General features: G+C 42.7%; 1 protein-coding gene across 1 annotated transcript; it reads right to left on the bottom strand.

The window, feature by feature from the left end:
* Positions 1–653: 653 nt before the first annotated feature.
* On the bottom strand, positions 654–24,695 carry chd8 (chromodomain helicase DNA binding protein 8). The gene is given in 40 exon segments (XM_055033155.1): positions 654–1,764; positions 1,890–1,994; positions 2,601–2,702; positions 2,826–2,939; positions 3,687–3,792; positions 3,900–3,930; positions 3,933–4,110; positions 4,203–4,309; positions 4,387–5,049; positions 5,883–6,115; positions 6,236–6,507; positions 6,615–6,690; positions 7,249–7,372; positions 7,613–7,716; positions 7,803–7,892; positions 8,523–8,679; positions 8,781–8,983; positions 9,090–9,310; positions 10,050–10,340; positions 10,437–10,607; positions 10,688–10,886; positions 11,838–12,048; positions 12,135–12,294; positions 12,905–13,003; positions 13,097–13,240; positions 13,332–13,508; positions 14,233–14,476; positions 14,588–14,709; positions 15,758–15,895; positions 16,014–16,097; positions 16,181–16,298; positions 16,372–16,427; positions 16,509–16,577; positions 16,692–16,898; positions 17,286–17,397; positions 17,480–17,985; positions 18,067–18,180; positions 20,489–20,791; positions 21,657–22,830; positions 24,632–24,695. Coding segments are annotated over 39 exon segments (7,851 nt in total). The 5' UTR covers positions 22,728–22,830; positions 24,632–24,695; the 3' UTR covers positions 654–1,395.
* Positions 24,696–25,475: the final 780 nt, after the last annotated feature.

Below are 25,475 nucleotides of genomic sequence, written 5' to 3'. Positions count from 1 at the left end.
CCTGCTGCGTAAATAATATTTGCATCCACAAAAACCTTTTGTGATGAATTAGATTTGGTACCAGGTTGTCGTCCAACATTAGTGTCTGACCTCAAAAGCCCTTCTGGAAGAATGGTAAAAAAAAATACACATAAAACACACTCCTAACCTTGAGGCAACCAGCAAGGATTGGGTTAATTAATGGAGTAAGAACTGGATGTCTGAAGGGAAATGAACCAGTGGTTTTGGAAAATTAGTTTCCCTCTTTTCATCCTTCCTGTGCTGTGCTGTATATTTTGAAATATTGTAGTTTAGTGTGATGAGAGTTTAACCTTCAAATAAAATTTCTACTAATTAATTCATTTGCTTACTTGGCGACTTGGTCTTATATTATACACCTTCCTAAAATAATAGTTTAACTTTGTTTTTAACTTTGTGAATGTTTTATGTTTAGGTTTCGACTTTCACTTGCGATTGAGAAGTTCTACAAAAAATAAAGACGAGCAGAGCTGGATAAAAACATAAAAAAACTAGATGCAAGTAGTTTTGGCATATTAACTTTCCACATTAAGATAATCAAATAAATAATCATCTGGTTTGAATAGAGTTGTTCCAATGTGTTGACATTATTGCAAGCAGTTGAAGTTCTCCTTTCTGCTCAGGCCGTGTCAAAAAGACGAAACACAGGAGGGTTTTCTTTCGCTGTAGATTGCTGTTATTCATATCACAGATACAGTCAGATCATAAAACAAGAATAATACCTCACAGCCGTCATCTTTGCACCATAGTACACAACTGACGAGCTCTACATTATACAATACACCCATCCTCCTCGCACTGCCTCAGTAACTAATAACGCCATTTTCCCCTCTCCCTCCCTCCCCACAGAGTGAAAACACTAACAGTATATCCACACACTGGAAAACCCCCAATCCAGCCCCCAATTCGTTCACAGGCTCCTCTGAAAAGGAGTTCTGCTCAGTAAATGTATCCAGTTTCATGTAGCGTTCAAGGACCAGCTTTGAGGGGGGTTTTGTTTCTTTTTTAAAGATATGAAAACTGTGTCTATACAGCGAGGGTCCCCATTTGGTCACGTTTGGGAATGTGATGGGAATTCATGGGATCGGATGGGAGGAAATAAAGACGACGAGAGAGACGTCAGGAGGAAGATCGAGAGGAGCCTGGTGCAACATGACCGCGATAGGAAAAAAAGAAACTGATGGATGCACACTTTGCTCCTTACACAGAACTAATCCTAAATAAAACAAAAGAATAAAGGTAGCAAAAAAAAAAAAAAAAGAACAAAAACAATTAATTTGTTACATGTTGGTAAAAAAAAAAAAAAAAAAAAAAAAGATCTCGGAATAGCATGATTTCATTTTGAATGGTGGAGGCGCGGGACACGAGTCACTTCAGTCAGTCGTCTGAGCTTGATGAAGAGTCAGAGTCCTTCTGCGCCATGATGACGTCACCCAGCAGCGCCTCTTGATCCGAGCTGTCGTAGTCGCCTTGGGAGAGGCTGTCGCCGCCCTCCATTTTGACGTCAAAGTCCGGGCTGGTGAGGAAGTGGTGGGACGTCTCCAGGTCCTCCTCGTCCATCATGTAGGCTCCGTCCGAAACCAGAGTCTCTTCTTCTACGCCGTCCAGGGTGGGGTCTTCGGGCGTGGGCTCGGGAGTGTGGTAATGGTGGTGGTGGTGGTGGTGGTGACGCCGCCGGTGGCTTTTCTTCGGGATGTCGGAGTGCTCCGTCAGCAGGCGGTGGTAGAGGGACTCAGGCAGCAAACCCTGCAGGAGGAAGAATAAAAATTAAAACATCTGGCTAAGTTACAAAAAGACGCTATCAAAAAAAAACCCCAACCAACAGCTAAAGGTAATTCTTTACAGCATGAAGAATACAATATTTAGCGTACCGATTTTTGAACTGTCTCAGACCACTCGGGTGCAACGGCGATATTAGGATTCTCTTCCAGATACTCCTTCAGATCCTGCAGCATCGGACAGAAAGCAGCTCCAACCTGCAGAGAAGTGTTGGAATGTCAGCTGGTTCAGCTCCGACACGTCCAGGCCTTTCCTACAGCTCCAGAGGAAGTGTCATTTTCACATGGAAATCACTGAAGTTCATCAGATGTTTATGACAGATGTTTCTATGATGAACAGCAGTTACATCTAGAGCCGTGGAGTTAATCAAGAACAAATAAATGGAAATAATCACACAAGAAAGGAATGATGGAAAGAAAGAAAAGAAGATAGAAAGACAAAACAGACAGGAAGACAAAAAAAGAATGCCATAAAGACAGATAAAAGGGAAGAGAAATACAAGAACAAAAAAATAACGAGACAAAAAGACAGGAATAAGAAAAGAGACAAAAGAAAGTAGGAGGGTAAAAAGGAAACGTAAATGACACAATGGAAGAGAAAAAGAAAGATGGGGAAAAAAAGACAGACAAAAACAAAAAAATGGAAAGTCAAAGGAAGAGAAAGAAATAAGACAAAACAGAAAGAAAAGGAAAGATAAAAGAAAGACAGAACGAAACAAAGAGATGCAAAGAAAAATGACAGAATGAAGGAAGAAGGGGTCAAAGCACAAAAAGGAAACAAAGGGAAGAAGAAAACGGCGTCACCTTCTTTCCGGTCAGCATGTTGATGACCTTGACCTTTTCAGTGCCTGTAAGGGGTTTATTCGCTCGCCTCCTCCTCTTCCTCTTACTCCTGTTCACCAGCAGCTGGTTCACAAAACACAAAACTGAATTATCGCCCTGGAAGTGTTGAAATACACGCCTGAAGCCCGGGTTACCACACAGAACAAAACATTTTGGATTCTTGACGTTAAACTGCCAGGACTTTACCTCCAACATGTCTCCTTCCACCTCATAATCTGGATTCTCTTTCAACCACGTGGGGGGGTCCCTTCGTCGAGGAGCACGCCCCAGTGGGTCATGGAGGACGTCTAACTCTGATAGCTGAAAGAGATGTTTCAGGTTGGTCAGGCTGCTGTTTGCTCTGAGGACGTTCAGTTAAGATGTGAATCTAAGTTGGAGCGTTTTCACAGCTCATAGTGCGGTAGACTTCACTGTTGCCAAATTTGTTACATTTTTGGCTGCTGCGGTTCACTTTCACACTGCACTGAGCCAAACAAGCCAAACTCTGAAAAACCTGTTCACCTCCTCGCCTGGGGTGGCGCTGCACCAAGAAACACTGAGGGAAACAACATGAAAATCTCAGAAGAAGACATGAGCGCAACCTGCTTCTTTACGAAATGTTAAATAAATAAATAATAAAGCATTGGTTGTAAGGCTTCTCATTTGTCTTTGTTAGAAGACGAGAGATTTCATCTGCCAGCGTTAGACGCATATTTGTTTTGGTTGTATTTACCCAGAATGCCCTATGCTATCATAAACTTCCTGGTTTTGGAGCGGACTCCGCTCAGTTTGCATTCATACATGCATTCAAACAACACCAGAGTTCACTTCCCTAATACTGAGACCTCGGCTTTTAGGTGGACCAGAATTTGTTTTCTTGGTACGCATCAGAGTTCGATTCACACCTCTACAAACGGACCGGACTTTCTAAAAAAAATCGGACTGGATTTTGATTAAATTGGACTAACCAAAGCTGGTATGAATGCACCTTAAAAGCTTGTAACACCGTACTGCTAAATAAAAACAACCCAGATCAACAGAACACGAGAGTAAAGCATGACATCATACCTCTTGGTCTTTGCGTTTCTTGCGCCCGCTACTCTCTCCCCCTGACCCGTTGGGCAGTAGAGCCTGCTTGGAGAACGTCAGCTTCAGACCCTCCTCCTGAAAGGACGACAGAGAGGCGTCAAAGTTAAAAGACATGAAATCGCTTCCGCCATAAGGAAAGCAGCGTATCGCCAACACCAGGCTCGCCTTCTCGTATGACGTCACCTTGAGGAGTTTACGGTGAACTCGCCGTCCTCTCCCTCCGCCCGATGCCGGTCGGTGCGCTGCTGGGTTTCCGGATGACCCGGGTGTACGCCATGTCCTCGCCCACCAGTTCAGAGCTCGGGTGGAGCTGGGCTTCGGGGATGTAGCGCCGCCCTGAGGGCCACTGACCCGACACCACCAGGTGACACAAGTTGTCTAGGCGGTTGATCAGCACGCGGTCCTGAAATGGGAACCAGAATGTACGGCTTTTGTCTGAAGAAGCTATTAGTAGATTTTTGGTCTGCTGCAAACAAATATTATTTTTTTAGGTACCTTAGGCCAATCGACTCTGATTGGCTCAGGTGGAAGTATGCTGTCTTGAGATGGAGTCATGGAGAGTAGACTGTTTTCTTCATCCACGTCTCCTACCTTCATGCCGCCTAAAAGTGAGAACAGTTTGAATGTGAAGTCTTTGGTTCTACATCCTGTTTTTATTTTATTCCATCCATGGACTTACCTCCTTCTACTTCCTCGTCACTGTCTCCGCTGTCGTCGCTGCTACCAGAGCGTTCTGAGGACGACGAGCCCGAGTCGGAGTCTGAATCTGAATCGGACCCTCCTTCGCCTTTCCTTCCGGTTTTTTCTGTTCTTTCCCTGCTGCTTTTGAAGCTCCAGTCTGGACCCTGTGCTTTGCCGCCGTGGTGACTCAGGGGCGTGCTCTGCAGGTCGCTACCGATTCTCCCTCCAAACAGTCGGGCGCTCTCATCGGCCCCCTCCCCCTTCACTCCTTGTAAGTCCATCTCAGACTTGGGCTGGCTAAGCGTCATGATGGGCGGAGGCGGCGGAGGAGGTGGAGGCGGCGGCAGCGGCAGAGCCTGCTGGTTCTGGATGAACTCGTCGCGAGCGGAGCTGAAGGTGAACTGCGGGTCTGAGAAGATGGAGAGCTCAGTGCGGCTGACCCCGTGGAGCGAGGCGCCGAGCATCAGCTGCCGGTCGTGGTCGGGCATGCTCCACCAGGCGGGGAGCTCGGAGCTGCGCGGCGCCAGGAGGAGGCGCTCCTCAAGGGAGGGGTGGGGCAGGACGCGCTCGCGGAGGCGCCGCAGGAGGCTGATGCGGTACAGCGTGCGGGAGGCACGTTCCTCTGTGATGGGAGCCACAGTCTGAGTCAGCTCTGACGGATCTGCGGATAAAAGCAGATATTCTGTTACTGCAGGACAAACTGTTCATTGAAGAGATTCACCTATCATTTTCCCTTCTAATTATCAAACAGCAATAATAGATTTTTTGACTCCAGCACTGTTTAGTCCGCTTCAACAAACTCTAGTTTACTTGTGCGGATCGTTTGAGGGACCAAGCAATCGAACTCAAAAACGCAAACTCTGGTCCACCTACAAAGCTAAGTCTCAGTTCAGTTGAAGTGACCTCTGGTGCAGTTTGAATACCAGTTGATCAGAGACTACTCCAAAAGCAGGAAGTGCATTCTGGGTAAATGGAGCCAAAACAAATGCACAAGCTCAGCGTTAGCGGGAGACATTGACAGTGATCTTTTAACAGAACAAAAGTAAAACCTTACAACTGTTAAAATTTGGCGCTACTCCGTTTTTGTTTACATCTCCAGTAGAAGGAAGCGCTGCTCAGTATCTTCTTCAGAGGATTTTGTTTTATTTTCTTCAGTAGTTCTTGGCGCAGCGCCACCACAGGTGACGGGGGTGAACAGAAGGTTCAAAGAGTTTGGATTGTTTGACGCAGTGCAATATGGAACTGAAGGGCACTAGCTGGAAATCTAATAAATGTTGCAGTTTTGGTCCCCAGTCAAACTGGGTTTACTGCACTATCAGATGTGACAACACTCTACAATAGATCCAACATTTTAGATCTATAAAATGTCATAATTTTAACTAAATAAAAATCAAAGAAATGAGCAGTATCTTGAAATTTCTTTTTGTTAGAACAGAATTTAAGCCAAGTTGTAAAAATAGAAATACAAAACCTCAAACAAAAAACAACAACTACCTTCACCACGGCCTTGGGGGAGGTGGCACACTCTCCGGCACATCGCAACGAATGAACGGAAGTATCGACTGAGGCTCTCGTCTGTTTTTTTATCCAGACGGGCAAAAGTTCGGAAACGGGTCCAATCGAACTCTGCGTCCCCTTCCTCTGGGACACCCGGCTCCTTCTTGATCTTCTCCACTCCAAACGTGGAGACCACGCGGTAGAAGTCGCTCTCTTCTCTCCGCGTCCACCTGTGGAGAAGACGTGAAGAGACGCTTTTTTAAAAAAAAGAAAAATATGAACACCCGTCGTTGCAGAATGAAAACATAATTGTTAAATAAACGATTCAATGTGACAAATCAAGGGTTTACCGTTGCTGTCGTTCCTGCCGTGCGATTTCCTTCAGTTTGCTGGCCTGTTCGCAGCGCCTGCGCCGGCGGTCCCCTTTGGCCTCGGCTTCAATCTTCAGCTGCTCCTGTCTGTAGCTGCGTTGGTACGCCGTGATCAGCCGCCTCAACCGCGCCGTCAACAAAGAGCTCGAAGGCCACTCGCACACGCCGCTCTGGATGGCTGCGCTTTCCGTGACCATTGGTACCGGCTTGTCCTCCACTGAGATCTCATCGTCCACGTTCATAGAGTCAGGCTGCAAGGAAACGTCGAGCAAAGACCGATGAGTGAAACGTCGAGCTCCAACGTTTCCGGCTCTAAAATGGTGCTAAAAAAGTCCAAAGTTATTGCTGTGATCGGTACCTCATCAAAAAGATCCTTGGAGAGTCTGGATGCTGGCTTGAACTCTGGATCCTCCGAGAACTTGTCGAATTCGGCACTGCACGTAACAAACGCAACGCAATCAAGCAAGAAGAGAAAAAAAGGTGTTGAGAAAAAGAGCTTCCAGTTCTTAAAATATAAACCTCCAAACAAACCACACTCTAAAGATTACTGGATAAAAGAATGAACTAAAAATTGAATAGGTCAAAGAATGATTGGCTGGTTGATGAATTATTTTTATGTACTCTTAATCTAAAGACTTGTACACTAATTGTAGCGGCTTAAAAATCTCCTTTCTTTCTTTATTTTGACAAAGAAATTTTGGAAAACAAACATTTCGTCAAACCTACAATACAAATTAAAATCCCTAATTTTTGGACAAACTGCAAATCATCCAGTAAATGCAATGAGCTATAGCTAACGTCAATGTGACGACACCATGCAGTGTATTTAAGGACTAATATAACGTTCAAATCAAGTGAAGCTCAGAATATCTTCTATTGCGTTTTATTGTGGGAAAGATTCCAGAAAAATATTATATCTACCACAATCCAAGCAGTTCTTCCCAATATGAATTTTGAGTACCGATGTTATGACGGAATAAACCACAACTTACTCGTCTCCGAGCTCGGCGTCCCCCGTGTGCTGCTCAGCATCGATGGCCTTGTCGTCTGGCCGACCGACTCTCTCCACAAAGCAGAGGCAGGGATCGGCCCGCATGGTAGTGTACATCTCATAACCTGGAAACAGGGATAAAAACCAAGGCTGTTCACCTGGGAAAAAATATATATATATATATTGGGTAGAGAGCAAGTTCCTCATGTGTGGGAAGTGGAGCAGCTCATCAGAACACCAAAGCACAAACTAAGCCATCCTCAGGGTGTCTGCAGGTTTCACCAAGACAAATTTAAGACTTTTTAAGGACCCGCAGACATCCTGAACCTGGACGCGGAAAGCAGAACAGCTTTAGCCAGACCTACCATGTTTGAAGACGCCAGCGAGAAGCGAGCGGTCTGCGTCAGAGTCCCACCAAGCTGCAGGCACCTCCTGCTGCTCCATCTCCGGCATCCAGATGTCAACATCCCTGAAATACCAGTCAACCCGTTTCATAATCTGGATCTCAGTGAACTCTAGTGATGAAGTTTGCTTGCACTTTGCTACATTTGTTACCTAATCTCCGCCCCCTTCAGGACAGACTCTGCGTGTTCACCTATGACCTCCTGCTTCAGGTAGTAGAGCATACGGACCCTGAGCAACACTCTGGGAAACGAGAGGGGAGGAGTTAATGTTCAACCAGGACAAATTTGAATAGGCAAGGCTTTGATGTATTTATAACCCTCAACTTATCTGTTGTCACTACACAACCACAAACTTTATTGGATTTTAGTGGGATTTAATTGAAAGAGCAAACACAAAATGGTGCGTATCTATAAAACGTAGAACTGGGCTATATGGCGTAATGATAAAATTTCAGATTTGTTTAATACCAAATTCTATAGGACGGTAGTTCTTGAGTGTGTCAACGTCACTCTGGAAACACAAGAAGTGCACTGCTGAAAACAACAACAAACTATATATTTTCCAAAAATTAAATTGTCAAATACAGAGTTAGATTAATCCGTAAAACTTATTATTCGCCCAGTCCTAGCAAAACAGAAGGAAAATTATAAATGGCTTCCAAAAGCAAAAGTATTTAAAGTCCAAGTTTCAGATTTTCATGTGTAGATAACTTTAAAAGTGGTCCATTCTTTTCCTTTCACTTTACAATTGCACCACAACAAGCTTGTGTTGAATCTACCACATAAATAGTTTGTGGGTGTAATGTCATCCACATGTGATTAAGTTCAAGGGATCGTAACATGAATTTAGTTCTGGGAAGGTTTCACCAACTTGTTGCACTGGTGCTTCAGGTGTTTGCGATAGCTGTCGTCGAGCAGAAGGGTGTCGGGGTTGTACTTGCGGATCCACTCCACCTTCTGAACATCGAACGTGCTCTGAGCCTTGACCCTCTTACCTTTCCTGCCTCTTGGAACAGGGATAGAAAGGCCTAAAGCAGGAAAAATGAATGTAAGTAGAAATATTTTGTGTGGGGGGAAAAAATGTCACTTAAATGTATTTTTAGATATTGATATACACGCAGCTTCCTACCAGAGTGGTTTAGTAGTGTTTGGGGTTCTCGGCCATTCTCCGGTGGCGTTATGAGCTCCCAGATGAAACTCTTTATGTTCTCGTCGCCCCGATAGTGCATTAGACAAAACACCAGAATGACACGACAGATGGTTTCTACGTCACGTTCACTCAGACGTCGTTTACATCTGGCGTGGGCCAAGATGTCCCTCCAGCGGCCCCATCTAAACCGGTCGAAAAAGGTGTAAAAGAACAAAACCCAACAAAAAACAATGTGAAAACGCAAACTAAATTTGATAAAGTCATGGTGCGCCTTAAATATTTTCATACCCATAGACAAGGAGGTGTTTCTCCACCCGGAAACAGTCGGTACGGCCGTAACCTCCCCCGCTGTGGCGGTCGGAGCGGCGAGAAGACCTCGAGTGTCTTGAACTGGCAGGCGGATACTCGTCGTCACTGTCCAAATCTGACAGGTCTCCTCCTTCACCTCGCAGGCTGGAGTACTGGCGCGTCTGCTTCCGGATTCTGGGAGTGTCGATCACAAGCGTGTTCTGTGCAAGAAACGACAAACTTAGGTATTCCGTGCAATACAACATTAATACATTTATCAATAAATGTATTTGCTTGCATTTATTCAAACAAACACAGGCCGAGATTTGAATCCAGTACCAGGTTTGACCAATTCAGATTTAAGACTGTTGAAGACCACTATGAATTTAAGACCTGCATCATGACAGAAATGGACAAATTTCATCCAGTCAACTGGCAATACATTTCCATTAAGCCATACTAATGGAATTAATATGGCTTGCTAGCTAGCAAGGGTATGTTAGCAGTGAATTAGCGGTAGCCTCAACCGTCATAAAGATGACGGTTAATTTATGAGATTTAATTTATGACATTTAATTTATGAGATTGTCTTGTAAAGAAACATTTTAAGACATGTGATCAACATATTAAAGGCCAACGTAATTTTTAAAATCACTTCAAGACATTTTACGCCCTTAATTTTAGAAACATGAAATTAAGTTTTTTTTAAGGAGGCGCAGACACCCTGCAGGAACAACATTGTTAACCACTGCACCAACAGGTCATTTATATTTCTGTTCTGAAATATAAATGATTAATGTCCAATTATAACATGGTAGCCAGAAAAACATTCTGAATGATTTCACTAAATCTTCTTATATGTTCTACAAAAATGTTTTCACACAGATTAAAAGTTTTCCAAAACTTACACGTTTGAAACTGGCTTTAAAAAATTGACCAGAGCTCGTCTACTGCATTTACCTTCTGATTAATGGAATCCATGTCGATGTCGGCTTTCTTGGCCCACTTCTGCCAGAACTCGGGGTCGTCCAGGGCGATGTCAGTGCGGTTCTCCGATGCGACAAAGCTGGCTTTAGAGAACGTTGAACCTTTGCCTTCGCTCTCGATAGTAATTGTGGTGGCTCGCCGCTGAAGGATCTGGTCGATGTCTTCCTCGCAGAACCGACTGCCTTCGTCGTTTTCATCCATGATGGCGGCGTAAGCTCCTTTTCTCAAAAGGTCCTCGATTTCCTTTTTGGAGAACTGCTGGAGCTGTCGTACGAGACGTAAAGGCATTTACAAAGCTGATACAAACGGGGTGAGGGATTTTTTTCAGCTTGAACCCGGGTGCTACGGGTTTCTCCTTACCCCGTTGACGTTGCTCTCTTTGTTGCCGCTCATGCTTTGTAGAACAGCACGGTCCAGACCGAGTTTCAGACTGGCTTTGTCCAGCATTTCCCTCTCATAGGAATTCCTGGTGATGAGGCGGTAGACCTTGACTGCCTTCGACTGGCCGATACGATGGCATCTTGCTTGGGCCTGGACAGAAGACACGCAGAACGGTTGTCGCCAGAACTCGAAGCGGCACAAAATACGAAACACAAGCATGGCAGGACGACATACCTGCAGGTCGTTTGAGGGTTCCAGTCAGAGTCAAATATGACACAGGTGTCGGCGGCGGTCAGGTTAATACCCAGACCGCCAGCACGGGTACAAAGGAGGAAGACGAAGCGATCCGAATCCGGCTTGCTGAACCGATCGATGGCTGCCTGTCGCAGGTTCCCACGAACTCTTCCATCAATTCTCTCGTAAAGGTATCTGTGTAAAGGAGGGAACTTGATGAAACTTTGAATCAAATGATCAATGCAAACAGTTACTTTTTTAATAAGAAAATAAACACTTTACTGGCTAAAATGCAAAACCGCAGCATTCCTTTAGTGTACGCTTGATTACTGTTTTGATAGTGATGTTTCTAATATTATTATTAGACTGATTTAATATTAGTACAGTGTAGCAGAATTTGATTAATCTGGATTTTTTTTTACAGAATTTAAACCAGGTTTAGCTAAATTGCCTCATATTTATGGGAGAAAGGTTTTTTATGTGTATACCTTTAATGCAAAAATGTGTTTGTTTTTTGTACTGTTTTGACTTACTGCAGTGAGTATGTTGTTCTTCCATCAAGTGATCTTTTTTTAGTCTCCAATCAACAATTAATATACTTCCTCAGTTTTCAATTATGTCAATCAATCTATAATCTATCGACTATTTTTTTGGATAACTGGTTAGTAAAAAGGCAAATGGTGAAATTTTACAGAACGTGAACCCCGTAAAATTCTGGTTCTGCACAGAACATATTTAAAGACAAAGAATATATATATTCTTTTTACATCTTAAATGAAAATTATAGTATATTTTTGTAAGTTTTGACATAATCGCTGCTCTCCGTGTGTTCTTTAAAAAAAACAAAACATTTTTGGTCTGTATACTTCAGTTAACGCTATTAATCGATTACTAAATTAATTGATAATTACCTCAATAATCAATTAATCATGACAAATCAGATTAACGGTTTCAACTCTAATTGAAAGTTTGTGGACATTGCTTAAAAAGCATGAAAATAAATATATATATATATATAAACTATTGATGACTACAAAATACATGTTTTACTTGAGTATGTATATATTATTTTCATACTGTGTGGTTTAGCCAAATTTTCAACACAAGCACAAACAAATATTTACAAGTTAGATATCAAAAGCCTACCTCTTGTTGATGAGGTAGTCCTCCAGAATGTCTAAGCAGCGCACCATCTGGGAGAAGATGAGCACTTTGTGGCCGCCGGCCTTGAGCCGAGGCAGCAGTTTATCAAGTAGCACCAGTTTACCGGCGGACCGAATTAGGGCCTGCAAATGAAAGTCCGGGGCCATGGGGTCATACTTTTCCCGCAACTCCGCCACGATCTTCTCTTCGGCACCTGAACAGGGCACCAGGAGTCAGTAAGAAAAAAAAAAGTAGTCGACACTAAAGAAACGGAACGCGTTAGAGATGACTGCGCAGTACCATTAATGAGGTAGGGGTGGTTGCAGCACTTTCGGAGCTCCATCATCGTGTTGAGCAGATTCGGGACGTTGCTGTTACTGTTGGCTCCTAAACTCAGGAAGCTGAAGTTCCTCTCCAGAATGGCCCGGTAGTACTTCTTCTGGATATCGGTCAACTCAACCTGGGAGGAAACAGGGTTTCTGTTGTTTAATTCCCCAGTTGTCTTTAACAAAAGCAACCACCTCACCAGTCTTTGATACTATGTTTGTATGGTGGGGGTCATTTTACAGACTCCTAAAAGTTTGTGATATTGTCTTATGATCCAATACTTCTTAGTTGCACTGAATTTTATATTTTAAGGGGCACTTGAATAAAGATGTCTGCCCCCTTCGCCTTCACATTTATGATCCTACATTTTTTTTTCTAAAACTATGAATCATTTTGCTTCTGCTAAGTAATCAGGCTTTACTTTGTTTATTTGTCATTTAAAATTTCTGTCAAAAACACAAATGGACATTATTAAAAACAGTCAGCAATGAAAAAAAAAAAAAAAACAGGACTTAAACTGGATGAAACAAAAGAACTATTAAAAAATAGCTCCCAAACAAAATGTCTTCATTTTATTTTACTTTATAAAGTGTCGAACGTGAATGTGGAAAATGTCAATACAAAATAAGTCCTGATCAAATTTATTAAAGTTTGTACTTATAAAATAGTGACAAGGAAATTCATCTGACATTATCCAGTTAAAAGTTAATTGAAAAATGGACAATGGTAATAAAAAAGCTGACCTCAATAATGGTCTCCTGCTTGGGTGCCAAGTTCTTCTCCACATCTTCTTTCAGTCTCCGTAACATCATAGGTTTTAAAATGGACTGGAGTTTCTGAACCTGTTAAAAAGATGGTTTTGCAAAATTACAATCAGTTGCATGTAGAGCTGCAGACAAAGTGACAAAGAATTGCCCGATTTATGCGTTTCCCACCTGCTCCTCAGTTTTGAGGTCTCCAAATTCTCTGAGGAATTCGATTTCAGACGGGAACTGAGCTGGCTCCAGGAAGTGAAGGAGGCTGAAAAGCTCCTCCACGGTATTCTGAAGAGGCGTGCCGGTCAGCAGCACTTTGTGTTCCTGAGGGAATCCATTAAAACATTGAGCTGAAGGAAGAAAAGAAAAGAAAAAAAAAAGAAAGAACCGCGTATTTCATCGTCTTGATTCTCACCAGGTCGAGCATCTTCAAGCTGTCCAACAGTTTGCAGTTTCGGTTTTTTAGCCGGTGAGCCTCATCGATGATGACGCAGCGCCACGAGATCTCCCTCAGCTCCGGGCAGTCCGAGAGAACCATCTCGAAGGTTGTGATGAGGGCGTCAAATTTGTACGCGCCTGGGATTAAATGTCCCTGGAAACAGAAACAGAGTTTTAGTTTAATTAAGGACGTTCCACACTTATACTGAGAGACAAGTGGTACGGCTTAAAAATAAAAATAAAATTCAGTTTTTCTGACTTTGATTGATGCTTTTGCTTTCTTTCTTTCGTAAAAACAGAAATTGCAGAAAATATTTTCAGAAAGTGAAATTCCTTCAATGAGTTGTACGATGAAGAACTGGGGCCAGGCTGCGAGAATATTTAAGTATGAGACTAAAGTGGTAAGATTAGGATAAATGACTGAATTTTACCTGAAAAAAAGTTGTTTTAATGAGAAAAAAGTATTTAGTTATCAGAATCTGACGTGACGACTCAGTTCGTGACGTGTTGTCTTCAAAATTGGCTTGTCTTTTATTAAATAAGTAATACTTCCCTTTTTTCTGTATTTTTTAGCTTTTACTTCTTATAAAATTATGACTTTTTCAGGTAATATTGTGACAATTTTCATGACAAAAAAAAAAAAACAAACAAAAAAAAAACGCTTATCGGTAGCGTTGTCCTTAATTCAAAGTCCAAATAAATAGAAACTGTTGAACAAAAACAAAATGGCGGCTCTGGGTGCCCTGGTGTCACTCTGAACTATGGAAACCCTAGTAGTTCAAATCGGTGAAAAGAAATAAATCCAGATTTTCACAAAATCAATTTGAGAAATCAATAAAATCTAAGTATCGCCCAGCTCCTCTGTAATCGTTTTTCACCTTGTCGTCTTTGCAGTACATCTCATACTGCTGGATCATCTGCCGGCTGGCGAGGCTTCCATGGTACACAATGGCGTTCATGTCGGTCCAGGTGGAGAACTCCCTCTCCCAGTTGGTGATGGTGGAGAGCGGAGCGATGACCAGGAAGGGGCCTTGAACTCCGGCGGCGTAGACTTCAGACAGCAGCGTGATGGACTGGATTGTCTTCCCCAGACCCATCTCATCTGCTAGGATGCAGTTCTGCCTGAAAGACGACAGACGCAAGGGGAGAGTATGTAAATAAAAGATGGAGGATTGCAGCGAAACGCCAGTAAAGATGGCGGCGACAAACACATGAATGCGTTTTGATGGTTACCTGTTGTACCAGTTGAAGAGAAGCCAGTTGACTCCTTCCAGCTGATATTCCCTTAGTGTGTTGCCGTTCTTGTACTCTCGGGTTTCCTCTAACTTTTTCCATGAGCTGGCAGGAGGCCGCGCCTGAGGAGAGTAAGAACAAGTCGATCAGCTGTCTAAAATATTTACAAGCGAGCTGGTTGACGAGGTAACGTCTGCATATGGACAGTAAGCAACGGTAGAGCCACGGTTGCTAACTTGGCGACTTTTCAGGCAAAAACAACAAAAACAAAACAATTCATATCGGCTGAATCAAAATTGGCGAGCCAGGGTTTTCAAAATATCAGTGATTGCTGGACAACTGCAATCGGTGCTGCACTCTTTGTGACAGAGCAAAAATAATATTAATATAGTTTTTATAGCAAAGCTTTTTCTAAAATTGTAAAAAAAAATAAAATTAAATTTAAAAAATACCACTAATAATTGCGGCCTTAAAGAAAACAATTTCTAAACACATTTCTATGTATTTGGAACATTTTTAACAACTTTTTACAAAGTATAATAAATATTTAACAGCAAACGCTACAAACCAGAATAAACTGCATTTTAATTTAGAATATCAACACCCACATTGAAGCAAATCTCAACTCCTGCTACATTAAAGTTTGCTTCAGAAGCTTTAGAAAAAGGAAGAAAAGAAAATGGCTCCTTTTACAGAGAATAACAGCAATGAACTGAATTTCAAATAGAAGCTTGAAAAAGCTGAATATTAAATTTTTTACTAAACTGTCTCTTTTTAAATCTTTTTTTAGCTTTCAGAAATTAAAGAGCAACAAAATTAACAGCCAACAAACAGCTGCTCTTGTAATAGATAATACTTCAACAATTGAATAGAAACAAAATCAGGAATTATTGAATCATTTATGAATGGAGAAAAGCCTGCAGTTAATTACTAAAGTGACATTTTATCATTAATTAAAACTTTCTCAACAAAAATAGAAAGTAAAACTGAACAGGAATTCCTACACTGCAATCCTCTAGACTGCCTTGTATGTATTTTCCACAACTTCCAGACAATATCTCGAATTCTCTGCTTTTTCATTTGTCAAAATGTTCTAATCCTTCCAAAGCATGCACACTGTGCTTGGGTTTGGGTAAATTTAAAATAGGCTTTGAACAAGAAACGACTCACCGATCTCTTCAGGCGAGGCTGTCTGTTTTGGATTTTGCCAAACTCTTCAACTTTCCCCTCGTCTACGTCTTCCTTCAGCTCCCAGGTAGCGTCTTCATAAGGCAGAGAGCACCACTTCACCAGGTAGTAGATGACGGGCTGGAACAAATCAGAAAATATTAACTCCCTGAAAATATAGCACTTCAACTAAACAGAGAAGTAGAAGAGTCTTGGGTCTCCTTTTGCACGAACTCCTCACAAGTGACCAGTCACCGACCTCGCCGTTGTCTTTGTCCACGCTGTGGGACACATCGAGGATCCTGTCAACCTCCACGTAGTCTGGGTTAAACGGCTCCTCGTCCTGCAGAGAACCACAGTTATAGTTCAGTTCGCCGGCGTCCTTCCTCTGTGGAAATGTGTGAGAATCGATCAGAAGAAGCTCACCTCCTGGAACAAATGCCTCATCTGAGCGTGTTTAGTCTTGAATCTCTTGATCTTTTGATGGATCCTCTTATCTTTCTCCAGCTGCTCCAGCGTGGCCCACTCACAGTGCAGGTATGAACTGAGAACGAGACGGGGAGGTTTCACAGCGATGCTTCACATTCGTCACAGTGAAGAATATTAACGAGACTTACTAGTTTTTGTATTTAACAAAGAACTCCTCAGCATTAGTATACTGGCCTGGGGAAACCTTAAAAAGAAGAAAACTAATTTAGGAAAGAGTCAAATCACAAAAGAAAGTGTTTGTCATTTAAACAAACAAAATACAAACCTCTTTCTTGGTTATCCTCATTGACAAGACTTTATCTACGATGGCGGCATCTTCCTCACTCGGATTCTCCTAAAAAAAACAAAACAAAAAAGAAAAAAATGAGGCTTAAATGAAACGAAATCTGCAAATAGATATAAATATGTTATGCGTTTCAGCCATTACTGATCCAAAACTATTTCTCACCACAAAAAACTGCATGCTGGGCTGTCCGTTGCCATCGAGCTCCACTTCCTGTTTCAGCTGAGCTGCCGCCCCGCCGCTGATGGAGGCCACGGCGGCTGCCGTCGTGGTAACATCCACGTCTTCCTGCTCGTCCTCATCGTCTGTTATCTTAATATCCAAGTCCTCTGTGTACTTCTTCCTCTTCACCACCCGGTTGGAGCGCCTCTTCTGGCCAGAACAGGGAATTGTTAGTTAAAGAAGAGTAATGACGTGTAGGGGGTAAAAACAGACGAGAAATATCTATTTTATAAATAAGATTTTTCAAACTTTAAGTTTGGGGCTGACAGTGAAATGTAATATAAGAGGCAGGGTTTACTAATGCCTCAGTTTAAGCGCGTTTTTTAATTTTTAAATTAAATTGAAATGCTTTATTTCTCATAAATATACATTCATATATTCACCAGCTTAAGTAGCTACAACAGAATGGGACAGCTTTTTTTATTTGATTGCTCTATCAATCTTCTAAGTAACCAATAAATTACTGGATTACAAATACAATTGTACTCTGAAGTGCTGAATCTTTGTGTCCAGCTATGTTTTTTTTTTATTTCTTACCATAATCATGTCGTCCTCCAGTGCGACAGGTGAAGGTGGGCTCAGCTCCCCATCAGAGACGTCTGAAGATGGGTTTCTCTTTCTTTTCTTTGCTCCTACCAGGGTAATAGTGCTGATGGGGTAAAGTAGAGAGAAATTTAGATACAAGGTAAGAGCTGACGTGGTAAAGTCACTACACAGAGCAGAACACTTACTTTGCTTTAGCCTTGCTCTTGCTTTTGTTTCCAGCTCCGGGTATAACTGCGCCGCCACTCACTGCAATCGTTCCTCCTGATATTTTCACCACTTTGCCCTTCTTGTCTGTCCCTACAATGATTTTGGGTATCGGACCTCCAGATATGGGACTTTTCTTTTTGCTCCCCCCACCGCTGCTTTTCTTTTTAGCAGTCGAGACAACAGTCAGAGTCCCTCCCATCTCTGGGGAGGTTTGCGTAGACGGAAGCTCGTCCTGATTCAGGACTCTGGGCAGGTTCTTCTCGCCGCGTGCTTTGGCCCGAGCGATGGCCTCCGCCACTATGCGATTGGCCTTCTCCTGCTTGCAGAGGATCTCCACGCGTCGGACGGCCGCGGGCTCGCCGGGGGCCTTGGTGATGCGGATGGCCTGCGATGGAGTCGTGGTCGTGGCGGAGGGGGCCGCCGTCGACGGGTTGATGACCTTCACCACAGAGACGGTGCCGCCGGAAGATGTGGCCGAGCTTGTCTGATGGAGAGAAAAACAAATGTAATCTTCTGTACGATTGTGCTCTCATGCGTGCGTTTACGTCCAAGTGAGCGGCTCTACCTGCGGCTGCAGCAGCATTTTGAGCGGTACGGCCACCCGCTGTCCTCCTTGGCCCTGGGAAATCTGCAGCACCTGCGGGCTGCCGGTGCCGCCAGCCCCCGATACCAACTGGTACTGTCAACGCCAGAGAGAAAGGTTAACTATAAATACAATAGCAGACAAAACATTTTAAAAAATCTAAAGAAACTGTTCCCACTGGCGTTTTAAAATGCAAAACTCACAATTTAATATTTTTAAGGCTTCAGCCCTAAAAACAGCCACTTAAGCCTTTTTTAACAATGAATTATTTTATTGCATTAAAAGATAAAAGAATAACTAAATTAATTTGACAAATATGGAGAATAAATATATTATTGCCTAAAATGTAACAACATAGCAACCCTTCAGGATGCATCTACAGCTAAAAATAATTCTAGCATCAACATGTGAAAGTCTCAGTTCTTCCTGCTTGACTTAATATATAACTATTATCTATAAAGCTACTATTGTTTTGAATTAACCAGTTAATAATAGGAGAGCAAAATGTGCATATAGTATTTTTATTTATTTTTTACAAAAAACCCCCACCAAAGCAGAATTAGATTTTGAATCCATTAAATATTTCACCCAGATATGACCTGAATGTGATTCACTACAAAAGCCATAAGTAAAACCACAATCCCACATTATTTCATATGCATCAGTCATTCTGAGAAAAAGATTTCAATTAGTCATCTTAACAGCGCTCACACAGACACTAGCTGCAGACGACAGGCCGGCCCCGCTGCAGATAAAACAAAACCTTCAGGGATGTGCAGAAAGTCAAGCGGTGACAACCAGCAGCTTCAGGGACGACGTTTGTAAATTAAGGCAATATTAAATGACTTAATTTTAAAGCTGTCCAGCTTTTGTTTCACAATGTCACTCACTAACACGGAGAAGCGGCATTCGGTTTTTATGCACCACTAGTCTGGAATGAACTTCCAGAAAACTGCAAAGATGCTGAAACACTGAGTTCCTTTGAATCAGGGCTAAAAACCCACCTGTCTAGAGTTGCCTTGGCCTCCTGGTAAGTGGAAGAGTAGGCAATATATTTTAATATGCAGTAAATTTTCTTGATGATGGATTTTGACAAAATGCAATGTTCATTGGTTGCTATTTGTTAGTTTATTACGTTTTTGTGGTGTGAAGCTCTTTGAACTGCCTTGTTGCTGAAATGTGTTGCACAAAACCTTGACTTCACTCAAGCCTCTTTCAGACCTGCCATTAACACACATCCTACTAAGTCCATTAAAAGCGGACATGAAAATCCATTCAATATATCCTCTGTCAGCTGAGCAACAAAAATGTCTGTTTATGTTTAATACACTTAAGCAACCATATTATTCAGAGATTCAAGTGGCAGAATGTAACTTTTATAAACATTTTTAACATATTTGCTTAATATGCTGTTTAATATGAGACAGGTAATCTGTGAAAAAACTTGAGCTCCATTTGCAGAAACGTGAACAGCGAGTATACTAGAGTGATTAACAGCGCTAAGTCCCTCCTCCTGGTTCTGATTTTGTTTCTGACAGCAGTAGTGCATTTCTGCAGTTCTGGAAGAAGGCAGATGAGCTCTATATTTGGTGTTATTTTTATTTTTTTTTTTACAGATTATCTGTCACAACATAGCAACAGTTAAAACAAATATGTAAAAAACCCCACAAAAACAAGATCTTTATAAGAAGTTACTGCAGCTTTAACAAGCTGAGTTTTATCAAAACTAATATTGCCAAGATGTCATTTGAACAGGTGTTGCGTAACTTTTCTTTACAGTTTTCTTTTCAAAGAGAAAGTACAACATTACCCTTGACTTTGGCACTTATTATTGTAGTTCTACAACAATATAAATAGAAAGTGAGCAGATGCTTTCACTTTCAGATAAAGAAAATTATTCAATCACATTCGGTCATCGCATTTAGGACCATATTCTTCAGAATAGATATTCAGTCCTCCTCTAAAAGTGGTCTGAAGAAATCTGTGGAATATTTTGTTTGTTTTTTTTTTCAGTTTTTGCGCTCATTAAATTAAAAGTGTGCTTAAGTTAATGTGTTAACAAAGTGTGCAGTTTTATATGTTCAAATCTTTTCTGTGCTGATGCTAAAGCTTTGAGCGGTCACACATTATTCATTCTTTTTAAACTTCACAGATGAGCTAATAATAAAGAGTCTGGAGTTGAAATAACTCAACTCAAATGTGTCTCAGATGAATCTGAGCTGGACCACACCAGGATCAAACTTACATAATGGCAAGAAGATGTTACAGAAAACACCAGCAGATCAATAAAGGGGCTATATAGTTATTAGCACGTCAAGTTTGCAAGATCTGAACACTGATCTGAACACTGATCAGCTCAGTCAGGAAGCATGTTAATACCAACTCTACCCACTTCAAATCTCACCTTCACTCCTCCTTGCTGGTTGGGCTGCTGTTGTACTTGCAGCTGGATTGTGAGGACCTTGGGCTGCCCCCCGGCCTGACCTGCAGCCCGGGCCTGGGTCAGAGCCGCTAGCTGGCTTCCCTGAAGCACCAGTTTGCCGCTAGGGAGCTGACCCAGAACCAGCCTGGCAGGGGCCTGCGCTGGCTGCTGTTGACCTCCGGGTACCACTTGCTGTTGAGCGGTAACGGCTTGACCTGCAGCTGCTGCGGAGCCAGACTGGGACGGCTGCTGGAGAACCAGAGTGATGCGCTTGGCTTCGCCACCCTTGACAGACAGGTGAGAGGGTAGTCATTATAAGATATCTGTAGAGTGGTACAAGGTTGTCATTTGTATTTTTTTTTTTTTTGCCATCGAAGTTAAGTCAGATCAGCAATCCCTCAAGATTCCAAGAGTTTTCAAGTGCGAAAAAAAACTCTACAGTAAATCTTATCCTTAATTTTGAACTACAGACAATTTTCTAAGTAGCCTGCAACAATCAGTAGATTCTCAGACGGAGACCACAAAAAAAAAACAATTTTGAATAAAGAATCAGAATAATGTGGTGAAACACAAACAATATTCATAAATAAATGTAAAAAGTACAAACTTACATCAATCAATTAGCACAATAAGGACATCTAGAACTGCCCTTTTTTAAACTCAAGTTTCTTGGTGTTGAGTATAAAATAAAAATTAGCTGACGTTAATCTGTGTCGTGCTTTTCAAATGGTATCTGAAACATTACGCAGTAAGGCCAAACTATATTAACTGACTGCATTATTGTCGTTCAAATGCAACATTTGTTAACCCTGGGATCGTTCTCATACTCTTTATCTAAAAATGTGTTCAGCTTAACCCATCTTAGGAACTTTCCTTTCGCCTTTTCTCTCCCTCTACCTCAGACTGTCGTCTCTAGTTTTACTTCACTCCTGAAAGCAGCGCAGCGCATAGCAACTTCGCAGCCAGACAAGCAGAAAGCGACAGTGTTGATTTTTCAAAATAAGGCAAATTTTAACGTATCATAATAAACTAATAATCTCATTTGCTTCACATTGTTTTGAGAATCTATATTAAAAATTCATTCTGAAGGTGTGATGTCTTTTATGCAGCAAGATCAGTTCCATGTAAAGGAAACCCAGGTATTGCTCACCTGCGTCTGGCCCTGCATGGCCGGCTGGAGCTGCACCTGTCCCTGGGTCTGGATCTGGGGCTGAGCTGCCTGGCCTTGAGGCTGGACCTGGATCTGGGTCTGGGGTTGGAGGTGGATCTGGGTGGTCTGGCCCTGAGGCTGGACCTGGATCTGAGCGGTTTGGGGCTGAGATTGAACCTGGACAGTAGTCTGACCTTGAGTCATCTGTGCCTGGGCTGGAATCTGCACCTGAACTGTCTGACCTTGTGTCTGCTGAGGCATGGAAGTGAGCAACACCTGCTTGACCGGCCCGTTGGCGGACTGCAGCAGGCGCTGCACCCCTGCAGCCCCCACCTTGACCTGGGTCTGTCCTGGGCTGGCCTGATTTAAGACTGTACCTCCCTGCAGTATGGACATGCCGGGCTTGAGCGGCGTGCCAGACAACAGACGGATGACCTTTCCACCGGCCTGACCCGCGGTTCCTGATACGGCCTGCAGTACCTGGGCCTGACCCTGGGGACCTTTGAGAATGACGATTTTCCCTCCGGCTTGCTGCGTGATGGCGGCTAACTGCTGGGGCGTGAGCTGGTGAGTTATCTGAGTCAGCTGCTGCGTGGTGGCAGTGGTGGTGGTCACTGGGGAGCTGGAAACAGTCAGAGGTGAACTCAGCAGGACGGTGCTACTGGAAGCCCCACTGGCGTTGCTGGCAACAGGGATGGAAGTCTGGGCCTGCATCTGTGGCACAGTCTCAACCGGGGCGGGGGCTGAGGTCATGAAGGCCGCCGCACCGGCGTCGACGGCCGAGGCGACAGTAACAGTCTGAACGGGCACCGCTGGCACCGGCTGCTGGGTGGGAACGTGAACGGGGGCCGGGTCCGGGATGACCGGAGCTGCTACAGGAACGCCGAGGCTGGAGCTGATGGCGAGGTCGGGAGCGGACTCCGGCTCGCCCGTCGGGACTGCCTGCCCCAAAGCCAGCTTTAGAGCTTCCTCCACAGGGTCCGAGGAACCGTGAGAGAAGGAGTCATCCGGCAGGGAGTCCAGGTTGAACAGGGGAGTGTCCTCGAAGAGGTCCATAATGGGATCCGCCATCTTTGCCCACTCCGCACAGGGAGACGGGCAGAAAGCTTAAAAGACTCCGAGATGGAAGCGATGTGGTAGTTGTCCTGATTCTTCTCAACTTTCAGGTAGACAGCTGAGGAAAGAAAGACAAATAGTTTAATGTCTTACCATCAAATAGAAGCTTTAACTTTCAGAAGAGCATTGCAGAAGACAAGAATTGGGGCAGCATGAATAAATAAACCAAAATTTACAACAAAAAAACAATCTGAACTAAGAAACTTTAACTGTAAAAAGTATTTATTGGTATTTTGATTTGTCATACAGACTTAATGATTGTATATTAACATGAAGACAACATAAACATCCTGGTGTAGTAGAAGCTTCAAAGATCAAAAAGTTTTAAGCAAAGTGTGGCCAAATAATAAAGTAACTACAATCTTGCGGTAAATTAGTTTACATTGAACTCTGTGTGTAATTATCCAAACCTTGTAAATTGTATGACTAAATCCATAAAACGGAAAGAACAGATTCTAAAATTATATCCCAAGTACTTAAATATATTTTTTGCATTTTGATGGATTTACTTAAAACCTAATGTATTTTATGTAAAAGAAAACAGTGTAATTTAAGAAAAGATTTCAGAAGACTTAAGTAAATAAATACAAGTTTGAAAAATGTAACGTGCATTTGAATTAAGCCTTATGTATATCAGTTTACTCAGATGTACATAAATACATTTGGTCCAACTGCCTGCAGAAGTCAACCAAATTGTAAAATGACTTAATTTGTGTATAATAAAAATAGATAATTGTGTTTTTTACTTCATGATCAGCGGGCAAAATGCTGTGCGATCAAAATCCAACGCCATACATTGTATGTGGATTGTGAGACATGGTGGTGGAAGCATCATGCTGCTCAAACAGAAAAGCAGTTCAGAGTTGACGAGAAGCTAAGTGGAGCAAAATATGGAGCTATAAAAGAAGAGAAGCTGTTAGAGATAGTAGCAGAGGTTTATTATTCAAAACCATCATAAGAAACACAATGCCTCAGATTAAAGAATCCTTATATGCGAGGCATCCGCACACAAATGCACGCCACACTTTTCAGATGTAAATTTTGTAAAGACTTGTAAAATAAGATTATTGTTTTCCTTGCACTCCACAGTGATGATCTGCTGTGTGTTGCTCTATCTCAGGCTGCACCTGGACAAAGTGTTAAAAAGTTCTAGAGGAGTGAACGTTTCTGAAAGGCATTGCATAAAATGCAGCAACAATTATCATTACTAATCCTGGAAGAGTCCATAAAAGAGTGAAAACGCGTTAGGAGAGAAGATTTTCTTTTTGATACATTCGTGGACAAAATGAGCAGAAAACCTTTGTTGGTCCAATGAAGGCAGGATAAACTCGGAAAGCCTAATTAGACGAATTCGGTGCTATTAAATATTTAATGTGGTTCTAAATAAATGTTCTGAACGGGAATAGTGTGTAGTAAAGTCAAACGGGCAGAGTACGGATGCTGGACATATAGGATGTTTTCCTCCCTGCTCCTATCGCAGTCTCTCTTATAAACCCCGTCGGCTAGCATTAGCTTCCACAGCGACCAAAATGTGCCGATTACCAAAGCGTCTGAGACACCGGGAGCTCATACAGGGGTCAAAAAGACGGTTCCCTGGACGTCCGTGGTTCTTGGGTCCCCTCTCTGTCATTTACTAGCAACCATTCAGTCTACCGGACTCCTTCAATCTCATCAACAAACCGGACCAAACCAAAGCAACGTGCCACAATAACCACTGCCCGACAACGTTCAGACACAGGTTAGGCCGCAATGCTGTTTCGGTTGGTCTGCGTCTAAATTTTCGGCAAAAATACCGGGAAATAACCATCCCAACCACCCCCTCGACTCTCACAGTAATAAATTCGGGGTGCTAAATTTACCTTTGCATCGACACACATGGCTTTCTCCGTCTCACAACACTGTACGATTACAGGAAACGGCCAGGGAAGAGCAGGAACTAACTTCTTGCTAGAGAGAACGCAGAAAGCGAGCCCACTCTGCAGTTACTAAACGGTGATTGGTCGAGTTTCTCCCGGCCGGCGGAATGTGGCGATCTCATTGGCTCAGCTCACCATCAGTCATTTTTACTCTTCCCCCAACATGGGCGGGATGAGACCCCGTAGTTCGGTTGAGAGAACAATAAATGCGGCCTAGCAGGGATCATTTGACTCGGTGATCTTCATCGCTGCAGTTTTACAGCGGAAGATGCCGTCACTTGAAGCCAGCCGCGTTTAGAGTTGACCTGAGAAAACGAAGCGTAATTTGATGTGTTTCAAATGACCACTCGCCTTTCAGACGTGTTTGTATTTGACGGTATAATTATTATAATATTTTTTTTAGCATTTTATTGCATTTGCCAAAGCTCAGGTTATCAGCCCCATCATTTGAATGCAGATTTCCTGAGGGGCTGCTGTTGACCTTTTGTAGATCCGTAAACGTATACCACATAATCACCCATTGCGTCGTGTTCTGGGTATTATTATTATATTATATATATATATACAAGCTTTCCATATTGTATCAAAATGATGTTCGCGCGTCCGGCAGCAATTCCTCTATCCAAGACGGGATTTTGGCGCCCTCTTGTGTCCTGACACTGAAACACAGTCATTCTGCTAGATTAATCTGAGAAGATAGTTATTAGTTCATTCCCCTTTCAATGCAATTTACTGTGTAGGTCTTTTTTTATGAGTTTCTTGTTAATTTAATGAGATTATGTTAAGT

Source organism: Poeciliopsis prolifica, unplaced genomic scaffold (genome assembly GCF_027474105.1).
Source record: "Poeciliopsis prolifica strain line A6 unplaced genomic scaffold, Auburn_PproV2 SCAFFOLD008, whole genome shotgun sequence".
Classification (NCBI taxonomy): Eukaryota; Metazoa; Chordata; class Actinopteri; order Cyprinodontiformes; family Poeciliidae; genus Poeciliopsis; species Poeciliopsis prolifica.
Note: the sequence above shows the minus strand (reverse complement) of the source record. Positions and strands in the feature narration are given on the sequence as shown.